This window comes from Cryptotermes secundus, unplaced genomic scaffold (assembly GCF_002891405.2).
Source record: "Cryptotermes secundus unplaced genomic scaffold, Csec_1.0 scaffold520, whole genome shotgun sequence".
Taxonomy (NCBI): domain Eukaryota; kingdom Metazoa; phylum Arthropoda; class Insecta; order Blattodea; family Kalotermitidae; genus Cryptotermes; species Cryptotermes secundus.
Window position 1 is genome coordinate 112,190 of NW_019725846.1, and position 13,036 is coordinate 125,225.

Sequence of the window (13,036 nt, forward strand, 5' to 3'; positions counted from 1 at the left end):
ACTTGGAGCAGAATGGAACTTCTTTGCCACCTCGCACGGGAAGAAAGCCTGCGACGGTATTGGCAGCACAACGAAGAGGCAAGCAACGAAAGCCAGTCTTCAAAGAACTCATTTTAATCAAATCAAGTGCCCGCTAGAACTGTAAATATTCTGCACACAAAATATCCCAGGGATAGTTTACATTTTTGTGCCAAAAGAGGAAGTTGCAAGAAATGAAATCATTCTAAAAAGAATTTTCCAAAAGTGCAAAACTGTGCTCCACACAAGAGAAAAACACCGGGTCGCCCATCTGGAGGAAAACACGGTCAGGTGTTATAAAACATCCAAGTCCGATGATTTCGAAGAATTCTTGATAGTGGACACTTGCCGACCCACGTGTACTTTCAAACAAACTGGAAAATATTGATGGGAGTACACAAAGAACTAATACCATTGGATGCAGGTAAGCCAATTGTTGAGGTATTGATTTTCTTTTTGGTAAAATCCAAAGTGCCCACAACTTCGCTATTAGTTGAATATAAAAGTTATAATGTTAACTCCATGTTACTCTGAAATAGAGCATTATTTGCTACGAGTTTGAAATTTTTCGGAGCTTCCCCACTGGATATAGAGATGTTAAAAATGGCCGATTTGGGGCCCAGAGCAAAGTTTGGAAGGTCCTGGAAAATTTTGGAAAATAGATACGGTGTTCAAAACTACGTGATTATATTCTTCATGTAGTGGAAAATAAAGGGTAGAAGCCACAGATCTGATACTTTCCCCCTCCCATTGGTTTTTGAAGGTGAAAAATAGCGTTTTTCCCAAAATCGATAGGTAAGTTTCGAGCTTAATTAGACCTACAGGAAGTGAGTTGAGTGAAACCTTGTAATGCTATGATTTATAGTCCATATCATGAGGAATAAATTGGTTTCTCACTGGACTCCCTAGCTTCAATAGTTATCGAGATACGGGAGATAACGCAAACCTCCATTTGAGCCGAAAACGCGTTTATTCGCATTATAAAAACGGCTGTACCGGGAGAACCGAGCGGATTACAATTTTTTTAAAAATATTTTTGAGGTGTGAAAATATGTAGAAATAAGTGTACAAAACTTGAATTCTTTTAAAAATGGTGAGCGACTTCTCTGGATGACTTCACATGGAATGACCCCTACGGATCATCCTTAGAGGGCATCAATACTTTTTCCGGAAACAACTATTACAATAGCTGTTAAATTATATACATACACATATAATGTATGAAATACACAATGTACACAATGTTCAACTTTTGACAGTCACAGCAGCCTTCCTGGTATCAAAATTTTTAAATTTTCTTAAAAATGTTGTTGTTTAAGATTATTTTTTTTTTTATAAAGCATGCAGGTTCGTGTCAATTCTCCTATTGTCTTTCTTAGAGGTGGCTGATCTTGTGCCGCCCGTCTATCTTGAGAAAGGAGATTCTTAGTATTTTCCGTGTCCATTCGTGGCTTGCTGTGTTGTTTACACTCTTCTTTGTAGAAATTTTAACATTATTTTTCTCACATGCTATATAGAAATTAAGCTGCGGAACATATCTGGTGTTGTTAATCACACTGTGCTAAACGCAAAAATTACAGTACAAGCCACCTCTGCTGAACTGTGGTTATATTTTCTTAAATGTGTCCTTTCAGGTCCTTTTGGGGATGTACAGTTTGGTATGAATCTACCAGACTGTACGGCGCCATATACCTGCAGACAATAGCCGCGATTCTGTGGTGAGAACCACTTATGAGAGGAATGTTTACGTTGCATGTTTTAAACATCCTGTAATATTTTAAGGGACATCCTCGTATTGTGGTGGCCGGTTACTTATTCTTCTTTTTGTTCAACGATGTTTTTGGTGAACAGACATTCGCAATGATATTAGTGAACTGAAAATCAATTTTCTTGCATTATCTTATATTTTTACGGATCTATACATTCAGGGGACAAGTTTGCCTAGTTTTTTAAATTTAACTCACGTATGTTGAGTGTTCTTATGTCAACAGAACATACATTTTTAGATACGTTATGGATAGATGATGTCATATAGGTGTGTATTTGGCCATTTCTTTCTGGGACAATATTTGCAAAACAACGCTGATATTGAAAACGAGTAGAGAATGCTGCAGGCCATGCTTGAAATTCCGATGTTGGCCATTCTGAAAACTCGTTCAATACGACTGTAGAACTCTGCCATCTATGTGAAAGCCTGTCAGCTGGAAATGGTTAATTCTTCTTTTGTTTGTCCGTTTTACCTTCAGTTGCTATAGTGCTCGGAATGCAGTCAATTCGGAAATGGGACTACTGATTCGTTCAAGCTTCATTTTTCGAATGAATGTTTCGTAGGCATCACATAGAAAACGAAAACTTTAACAGAGATCACGGAAGAAAAAGTTACAATTCTAAATTTATCAAATGTAGATCTACACAAAACATAGCTGCCCCTCTTCGGAGACTACATTTATTATAGGCGACTTAAAACTTTGTAAGGAACGTTTGCACGTAAATCTCTAGGGAAGAAACCATTTGGAACACTAAGGCGGTATAATAGTTGGGTTCAATGGCTATATGTTGATTAACTTTCGTCAGTTTTGTGGTCTTTTTTGGCATTTTGTTGCCGTGTTGTATGTTTGTTGCTCACTATAGCTGCCCTCTCACCATTAACTCAGATCCAGCCAGTTGTTCAGTCGACGTGGAGAGTTCTGGTTGTCATGGTTACGCTCATGTCTGGAGACTCTAATGCTGGGATAGCACACAAGACGGCCGTATAGGTCGCCATAGCGACTATGTGACATTTGAGTGGAACTGAATATTGGAAGATGAATTTATTTAAGCGGGGGATGATTTTTGTGACGTTTTTCGGGTCTTGCCTAGGCATAGCGCTGCTGGTAGCTGCACTGGGAACCAAGTTTTGGATTGTGGCACGTGCACGTCGGGACTCGAACCCAGAGGAATCTGATGGAAGAATTCACTTCGGATTGTTCGATGGAAAGAAGGAGTTAAACGTGGCCTATGGCTGGAGGACATATGACGTCAACGGTGAGTTGTTAAGTGCAAACACTTTTGTTTAGAAACGCGGCATCAACTGCAGACGCTAGTTATTGTGGAGGCAGTAAATAATCCGTTTAAAGGCAGTTTACAATCCTGGAGAGGATGAGGAAAATCATGAACAACGTATGGGTATCCGTTCCGACTCTGTATTGCTGTGCCGTTTTCAAATATCTGTTTTAATATTATCCTAGTAATTACGTGGTCTTCTTCCGTCATGCATGTTACATGTCCCGCCAATTTAACATAAGGGTTGAGAGAGTTTCTTATAGGTGTAAGGGGAGAGTGTGTGGGACTCGGTCGCGAAACTGCTCTGTGCAGTTTGGGGGTCAGCAGCAAATTGTGATGGATTGGCCTCTTTTTGTATCATCATGTGTCACATAAATCAGGAAGTTCCAATTTGATTCCCGAAACGGTTTGAAGATTCTGATATGTTGGGATTTTGGACTTTATCCATCGTCCTGGTTTTTAAGATAACAAATAAAAACACGACGTTTCGGAAACTGGATCTGTTTCCGTCCTCAGGTGAAGGAAAACACCTATTCAGTTGGGTCCCTTAGAAAGAGCTAGCCTCAATCACTGGATCGTCCAGTGTGTATAGGTGTTTTCCTTCACCTGAGGACGGAAACAGATCCAGTTTCCGAAACGTCGTGTTTTTATTTGTTATCTTAAAAACCAGGACGATGGATAAAGTCCAAAATCCCAACATATCAGTGTGTTATACACCATCGTCAGAATCCTATAGTAACGGTTTGAAGATTATTTAACAACTGCATATTGACTGAAGGGCTTAATACATCTAGCATGATCGAAGCAACATTATGGATGATGACCTTGGAGAGGTTTTCTCTTCGTTCAGTTTAACAATATATGTATCATTCTAAGAGTACTACACGAGCAAGCACCACGAACATATCAGTACGCAAACAGGACCGCACAGTATATGGAAACAGAGTACGTAGGAATGCACGTACCCTAAGAGAACCTGGTGCTACCATGCTCATCAAGGAAACGATCGTTAATTACATAGGACCCAGGACTATACGTCTAAATAAAACAAAATAAGAATTAAAATAACAAAACTGCAGTATTAACAACAAGAATAATTAATACTCTACCAGTATTGGTCTAATTTTAACTAGTTGAAGTTTATCTCATCTATTTTAATTTAACTGAAACCAAAGTAACTCTATAAAAACAGTTTCAGGGCTGATACAAAACTGCGAATAACAGATGCCCTTCGGAACGCTAGGACACATTTACAATATTTATTTAAGTGTACAACTAAGGGCCTGCATTGTGAACAAAAATACGACCTTCCCCGAGTTGTAAACACTGGCCAAGGGAGGTGGGGTATATCAGAGAAATTTGAGAGGGACGGTATAAAATACTGCCTGATGATGGCCAGAAATAGTGGCCGACATATGTCGTAGTAGAGACCGTATAATTTTCATTTTATGCATCCTGCTCTGTTACAATATATACAACTTATTTATTTGACCGTCACAACACAACAACTTTTGTGTTGTAACGGTCAAAAAAATAAGTTGTATAAGCTGTAGAGACCGTATAATTACCTTAGAATTATACATATATCGTGAGACTGAAACTGAGTAAAATATTCTATACACAATATGACGTTGAAATACAATACTATTGGAGGGATAATTTGGCCGGCGTCCATTTGAAAGTCAACGTCTGTGTAAACATTCTGTAAACATTCTGAGGGCTGGAGAACAAAATACTTTCGTTATGCAATGCGTTTAGAAACGACCCATCTCATTTGCAACTGTCTTCATGGAGAGCTTCCCAGTGGAGCGTGTATGAGCCACATGAACCCAGTCCACCCCCTGTTTCTCTGAGATCAATTTTAATATTATGCTCACATCTGATCATAGATTTCTCAACTGTTCAATTCCCTTCAGTGTCTGCGACTGAAATTCTCACCTCTTCCACGCATGCTACATGTCTTGCCCGTCTTATCCTCCTTTATATAATAAACCTAATAAATATTTGGCGGAGAGCACATGTTATGAAGCTCACATGCAACGTTTCTCATCCTCCGGTTCTGAGGTTCACGTGTTCTCCTTAATGCCCTGTTCTCAAGTGCCCTCTATCTACTTTCTTCCCTTAATGTTACAGACAAATTCCACATCAATACAAAACCAGTGGCCACTGTGGTTCTGCATATTTTAGTCCCAACTCTTTCAGATAGCAGGCGAGAAGACAAAACGTTTCGAACTGAACATTAGAATTAATTTCCCAATTTAATCTCATTTTTATTTTGTCATGAATTCAGTTTTGATTTTTAAATTACATTCCGAAGTATTTGAACTTTGCCACATTTTGGAAGCTGCTGTCTTTGTATTAGTCTGCGTCATTTATTTCGTCTTACCAAGACATCAGATGCATGTGGCCGTTTTGGATTCTAGGAGGGGATAACATTAATATTGATATTGATATTTTATTGTGACGATAATGAACCTACGGGTATGCATTGAATTGTGTAAGAATCGTTGACACAAACTCGACTTCTTGAGCCGGGTCGTCGAGAGAACAGAAAAACCCCGCGGGCATACTCTGCGGTCCTTGCCCGCCAGGCCGTCACAGCGCCTTCTGTTTGGCCAGTGCAGCTGGAATCAATATTTTCCGTAACATAAGCTATACAATAACAAAGGACTGCAGCTGCACTGAACGCACCCATTTCCGGTTCGTGCTTCTCCCGTACTGGACCGTGACCCTGAGCTGCTCCACTTCCTGTCCCGTGCCTCCAAATCGCTAGCCGACCCAGGGTCCGTAACTTTACAAACCAATCTGGCCGGAGCTTGGACTTCTGTCGGGGTCGAAGGCCGTCGGAACGTGTAGATAATTCCTCACTTCAGCTCTAATTGTTAAAAGAAGAATTCCGTGATGACGGACTTATAACGCAGCGTTGTTCGGGGGAAAAAAACGACTTTTCGGAAGAATATATCGCCCATGTCTTCAGGGTTTAAGGGCTAGCAGCTTACCGTCTGCTTCATGTTGTTTCTTACTAGGCTTTCTTCTAGACCATGAAGATGTAGGCGATATGTTCCTCCGAAATGTCGGTCACGCACCTTGTGGGCACAATCAGTCGATTTGCTGTCCTGTGTGCAGCTTCCGCACACTGTACTAGTTAATTACGCTAAGATATGGGACATTAAAGATTCACCTAATTCTGGTGGTATGAAGCAGTTCTCGCCTTGGCTAGATAGTCTTGAACCACAAGCTATGCAGGTTCAGTCCTGTTTTAACTTCATCCTGGCGATTCGAATCTTCTTGGCCACCAGCTGCTGGCGGTTGTTCTCAGCAGCGGACAAAACTGTGCCAAGGTCTCCTGACACAGTCACGATGGTATAATGTTACCGTATGAAGCTGGCAGCACTGAAGTCCAGTCCTCTGCTGTTTTGATTAGATGGGGTTCGATTCTCTTTCGAAAATCTCTCATGTGAAAAATTACAGCTTCTATTTTCGGGTTAAATTGAATAAAAATGAAGGGCCGACTGTGAATCATTCTGGGAACCTAGTTTCCTGTGCTGAATCAGCACAAACGGACTGTTGTCAGCGACATTTCAGGGCCCTCTACGCTGAAACACACATTTTGTACTTTATTCCAGTGTGTGAGATGGGCGAGACATGTAGCACAAAACTAGAAATACATACAGTACAGAGAATAATACTCACCAGAAGACATAATTTGCGGAAGTAGGCATAGGCGGAAGTATAATATTAAAATGGACTTTGACGATGTGGAGTGTATTCGAGAGTTGAGGCTTCGTGAAGGCAGTGAACGGATTGTCACTTTTCAATCTTTTGCAGGCAAATGCTTGCATGGTACCTACAAATAGATCGCATTCATTTTCAAATTTTTTCCCCTATTCATAATTTACAACCATCCTATCACAGTAGTTTGTATAACCTGTGCACATATCGTTATATAACTCAGGAGAAAGACTGGCTACGGGGCTGGACGACCGAGATTAGTTTCCCGGCAGGGGCCTTCAATGCAATCTGTATTGCAGATAAGACGGTTGGGGTGTGAGACGGACTAATCACCCCCATTCAGACCGAGTTTAAATTACGCAAGCTCCTTTTCTCCATCGCCTCTTCTTCGTCATCGTGACATCGCGCCAAGACACAGGCGCAACTTCACCTTGAGACTCACCATAGACTGCGTGTGGTGACTGTACCCTGTGACAGGCAGTTCTGTGATCTCCCTTCTGTTGCTTTAATTCGGGTTGGCGAGTGGGAATGTCTCTTTTTGCGTATCTCAGTCAACATGTATGGGCTTATGGTACGATTCGGAAAGACGCCTGCATGAAAAGTTTTTTGTAACACTCTCATTTGTCCGTGCCACTGAACACGAGGAACTGGATGACAAGCTCCACTTGTTTCGCTTCCTGCTCCAGCGCTGCTAATGTCACACTTTCCTGTTTACTTCCATTTTTCTGTCAGCGCCTGTGCTCCACTTCGCGCTAGTGTAACCATCTGGTGATAACGATGATGATAATGGCAGGTGCTCTACTGATATAGTCATTAAATGAAGCATAACAAATAAATGGACAGCGACTAGTGGCAATGGAAGTATGAACAGCTGTAAGCGTGAGGGCACACCAAGGAAACGGGCAACCGCAATTTCCGAGAATTGTTATCAGACTGAGCTGCACACGTGCAACTGAATGGAGCAACGCAAATTGAGTAAACGGCAACAAAATCGCAACGCATCTCGCAGAAGATTTGAGAAACTCAGCTCAACTCACAGGAAAATGAGGAAGCCTGTCTTCTTACAGTTTCGTTGCCGCGTGGTTTCCTCGTGTAAGCTGTTCTACCATGTATAACGTGCTTCTGGGATTAATTTGCTTCTTTGAATGGCACGAAAGGTTTACGAAGCTGGTAATTTGGTTATTGTGCAGTTAATCGAGCAGGTGTCTGGTATATATGACAAATGTCACGAGGACTATGATAGGCAGGACAAAACAGATTTGGCTTGGGAAAGAATTTCTCATGAGACGAAGGAGTCTGGATCCTGGTTAATTTCTTTCGAAACAACAATAAGCACCTCGGTTTAAATTTTCACTGACGGACGGATGCAACCAAAGTTTTCTTTTCTTAATATTTCATTAGAGCACCCTGTTACATTAATATATCATTCATTTCACATAGTCTTAAATACAACTTGTTATACAGCCACTCTTACTTCCATATTACGTACATGGTTCGGCTGTATTCCGCCATTATCAGGCGTCTTATATCTTGCTAAAATTGCTGCACTGTGCGTAAAGATTTCATATCGCCTGTGACTTAAAATAAATTGGTCTTAATTAAAATAAACAAACATCCCAATGTTTTCCTCATTGTTGTCCTCTTTTTTCACGCCGGCTCAACCACCACCATGTTATGGCAGGATCAGTATTATTATCTGACATTGAAGAAGATACGTGCACGAAATTCAAAATTACATTCGCGCATTTAGTCGAACCAACACACCCGCTTGAGACGAGGTGAGCAGCTAATCAAACATAAGTTTCCTCAGCGTGCGCCTGCTAGTCTGGAAACCAGTTTCCTGCTTGAAACCGGCGACGTTTCTCGGAAGTTGTTGCGTTGCAATTTTACAAATATTTGGCAAAGCGACATGTGCTGTATTTATTCAAACACAAACAGTGAATGTTATAAATAAGTTTTCTTATCTTGTCCTGCTACAATCTGCATTCAAGGACGACGGACGGAGTTGATGGAAGGAAGTAAATGCAAAAAATACTGTCTGAACATCCTCAAAGAGACCGGCCACTTACGAGACTTAAGCATAGGCGGAGTCTTAATATTAAAATACAAACAAGGTGTCAAGTACGCGAACATAAGAGAAATGGCTCAGGTTTGATATTTCGGATTCCATTACAACATGCGAAGCGCTGAATGGTGATGTCATGTGATTTTCCAAGTACTTCTTGTTCTTTGAATACAGAGATTGGGCGGATAAACCGGAGATCTGTGCACACGCAGAGAACCATACGTGTATGCCACATCCATGCAGGCCTACAGAAAGCACCAAGCTGCCTGCCCATTCTCTTAACAAAATTCCGCTGCCTGCCCATTCTCTTAACAAAATTCCTACATTATTAATTGTTGAGCTGTTTCCCCCATAGATTACTGTTAAATTCTATGAAAGTGCTGCGTTGTGCGCCGTTCACTTTGACTCGCATTCCACACTGAACTGCCCACAAGATTATGCTGTAAACTAACAGTATGACGTCAGCAACCTTCCGGCGACGCATAAAATTAACAATTCCGACTGCGTTTTAACCAGACAAAAGTTATCCTTCAGTATTTTCTTGTCCCATCACATGTCTAATTCATTTCGTGCGTATTTAAAATTACTATTTCACTAAATAAGCACTACACCATGAAGGGGGTATGTGGATGTGTGCGTTTTCTTGATCTTGGTACTAGTTCAGTCAGCTTCACATTCCGGCCGTTTTACCCCCGGTACCCATTGTATAGGAGGCTGGGCGGGCCCCAGAACCAGTCTGGACGAAGTGTAGAAAGTACTTGATCCTACCGGGACTCGAACTCTGACTACTCTGCCGCCCAGCCCGAACGTAGCCAGTTGCTATACCGGGACCTAGCAGTCATGCTTTTAGAAATTATATGCAATATACTCGTATTTATCAACCGTGGTCGAAAGTTTCCATCAAACGACATGTCGTCTGAACTCGAAACTGCGTCGTCCACAACTGAAGAAGCGTGTATTGCTTGCCAAAATAAAGATTTCACGCGTCAAATAACCAAATAAAAATATTTCGTGTAGTTGGAATGAAGCGCTACACTTCCCCCAAATATTGCAACCAATGGCTCTTCCTCAGATGTAATACACAGCGAACCTGACGACCTCAAAGTGTATCATGGCCAGCGAAGTCACCACGCCGTGGCGAGGCACGCGAGAGCGGATGTGAGTGAGCAATGAGCTTCACTCCCTGTCGAAAAAAGTCATGGAATCTATCTAATGGATTAGGCTGGGTGGGATACACAGCAGGCACGAATTATTTTTTTTTTTTGCATAGTGGTGGGTGGAGTCCAGTTGGGTCTACTCAGCACGGCGGCAACCGATTGGCCTATTTACCTGCCCCGGGTGTTCATGATGATGGAGAATTTGGTGGAATGAAGATTGGTAGGAGAAACCGAAGTACTCGGATAAAACCTACCCCAACGCCACTCTGTCCACCACAATTCCCACTTGACCAGACCTGGGTATGAACCCGGACCGTCGTGGTGGGAAGCCAGCAACTAAACGCTTGGGCTCTGGTGCGGCCTAAGCCGGTACGAAAGTGGTGCACAAAGAAAATCTGCCCTTGCTGGGAATCGAACCCGGATTCCCCAGTCGTCATCTTGAAGCCAAGTCATTAAGTGACTGAGTTATTCGCCGTCATTTGGTCATTTGAATGACAGAGAATTAACGGCAGCAGAAAGATGTAAACATCATACAGTGTGACTGAATTTTATGTTCATTTATTTCGGTAAAATTGCAAAGGTGATCACACAGCAAGGCAAAAAACAATTATTTCGCGTTTGTATTTCATTAAATATTTACCGAGTCTGAAAAGGTGTGGCTCCAGTCAGTCAGTCAGTGTGTTTATTTTATGTGAGGCACCAAGTTTCCGCCAGATGAAGTTTGATTTGCAGAGTTGAGGGCGAGGTGTCAGACTATTCCCAACCTAAATTGAATTCCCTCATTTATCTACTAACGGAATTTCAGTAAAATCCATTCAGTAGTTTTGTGTATGCAACATGTGGATAGATGAAGCACTCCCATGTTGTGCGCTTTGTGGAAAGAACTCACAAAAATGACCGAGACATAGAGGTATTCAATGTCATACCAACATTCATGACAGTTGTCTTCCTCTGTTTGAGATTGCAAGACTACTATGGCTTTCCTGCAATGCTGCTGATTCTCAACATTTTTGTGCCAAAGACATGAACTCGCAGAAATTACATTACAAGGGACAAGGATGGCTTGCCTGGAGAAGTAACTTGGATATGAGAATTAATAAGTGGTTAGAGTTTTGGTAGGGATGTAGAAGGAGATGAGGTGATAATATTAAATGTGGATGTGAATTTGATTGCAGTGATAGAGTTGATGCAAACAGACCGTGAGTTTCTCCTGTACGGGCTGTGGGTTGCTGCGATTGCTTGTCTGGGAGGTGCACTGCTGTTTGCTAGTCTCTCTGCTCTGTTTGCTGTTGTCAATACAGCCACCACCCCCATTGGAACAGCCACCGGAGTGCCGGGACTCTACTTGTGGAACTCTCTGGCAAGTGAGTGTGCACTGACTGTCTTTGGGTTGGGACTGCTGGTACCCTATGGGTCATTTTCACCTTACAATCCATGTAACTTCAACCTATCAGACACAGGATGAATGGTGGTATGGTCCATGCTTGAAGAGCTGAAACATTCAGTACTATCTTCTGACATCAAAGTTAATTGCATAATATTTTGTCTTTTCTCTGGTATATGTCATCAAATGCCACACACATCATAGAGGAAACAAAATGCGGTAGATTCAGTGAAGCATACTTTCTCCAGTTGAAATGCTGAACTTAAATGTGTGACAAAATTCCTTCCTTTTGACAGCTAATCATGTTCCCACAAGCACAGCTCACAATTTCTTAGAGTAGAAAGACTGAGATGAGTCGTTTACATTCCCTACAGAACGGACAATACTTTGTAAGATGAGGCACTGACTAAACAATTAATATTAATTTACTACATCTACGTCACGAGCCTCCTATACAATTTTATATACACAAAAATATAGAATATTCCAATTTGTCCATGGGAACACAACGAAATTACAAAACCAATGACTGATTCGATGATATAAAACATAAATCTAAGAATTTTATTCTTGTTTTATACTATAACTTCTGTTTTATATAATCTGATTTATTGTATTGTAACGTGTTGGCAAACCAGAGGAGTAACTTCTAGGGAAACGCTAGAATGGACCGTTACATAGGAAGTAACAATAGCGGCACTGTAACCCCAACAGTGAGCCATTGTACCGAAAACATCGAATCTCCACGGTTACGAGAATACGCGAAGGTTCCCACAGAGACAACGCGATAACAATGGGTTATTGCGTAGGAAACGCGGAGCCAACAAAGTGACGTTTCCACTGTTATAACAAAGGGTTCGTTGCCTAACAGCGGGCAAGGTTATAAATAGCCCAGCTTCAGCGAGAAACAGTCAGTCTCGGAAGAGCCAGCTAAGAAGCCAGCCGTGATCAAGCCTCCGGAGAAGAGAGTCTCGGGCCAGCCTTCGGAGAAGAGAGTCCAGTGTCTCGCCGAATATTGTGAGCAGTGATTGTGACACTGCAAGTGAAAATGCCTGTAAAGTGTGTAAGTGAGCGAAGGAAATAAATTCGCTATATTGGGACGACGGCGTGAACTTATTTGTAGCGTGTTTTATATAATTAATAATATTGTATCCAATTTTGCTAGTACTGCAGTTCAGTGGTGTATATATGTTAACCATGTATTTGCCTGATGATGGCTATTAACTCTTTGACTGGCGCAAAGGGTATTTAAATCCCACCCCTGTCCTGGCAGGCCCTTTAAACCTTATGTCGCTAAAATGCATGTAGTTACTTTTTCCTAAACAACTTCAACAAAAATTGGTTTTTAAAAACGAAATTTTCAGGAACTAATTAAAATACAATATTTTATGCAATAAATGCCTTTCCATACCTCTTTATTAGTTTTTCTTCGTGTGATAAACATTGAAACATGAAAGTTTGCAGAGAGCCACACCACAGCCTGCACACATGATACTTGTTTCTTTTCTAACCTTGTGCTTAGTATTCACGCGACAATTTCTCAGGCACCATTCTTCTTATTGTTACTGTTAGGTACATGGACCATTTTGTGAATTTTCAAGCCACCCTCTAGACGATTTGCTGGCTCTTTCACTGGTG

General features: G+C 41.5%; 1 protein-coding gene across 1 annotated transcript in view; it reads left to right on the plus strand.

Annotated features, from left to right (window-relative positions):
* Nucleotides 1-2,287: 2,287 nt before the first annotated feature.
* LOC111863722 overlaps nucleotides 2,288-13,036 on the plus strand; it is a 13,693-nt gene continuing 2,944 nt past the window's right edge. Inside the window, exons 1-2 of the mRNA XM_023850294.2 lie at nucleotides 2,288-3,042; nucleotides 11,190-11,378. Of these exons, the coding sequence (XP_023706062.1) occupies nucleotides 2,823-3,042; nucleotides 11,190-11,378 (409 nt within the window). The 5' untranslated portion in view covers nucleotides 2,288-2,822. The remainder of the gene's footprint in view (nucleotides 3,043-11,189; nucleotides 11,379-13,036) is intronic.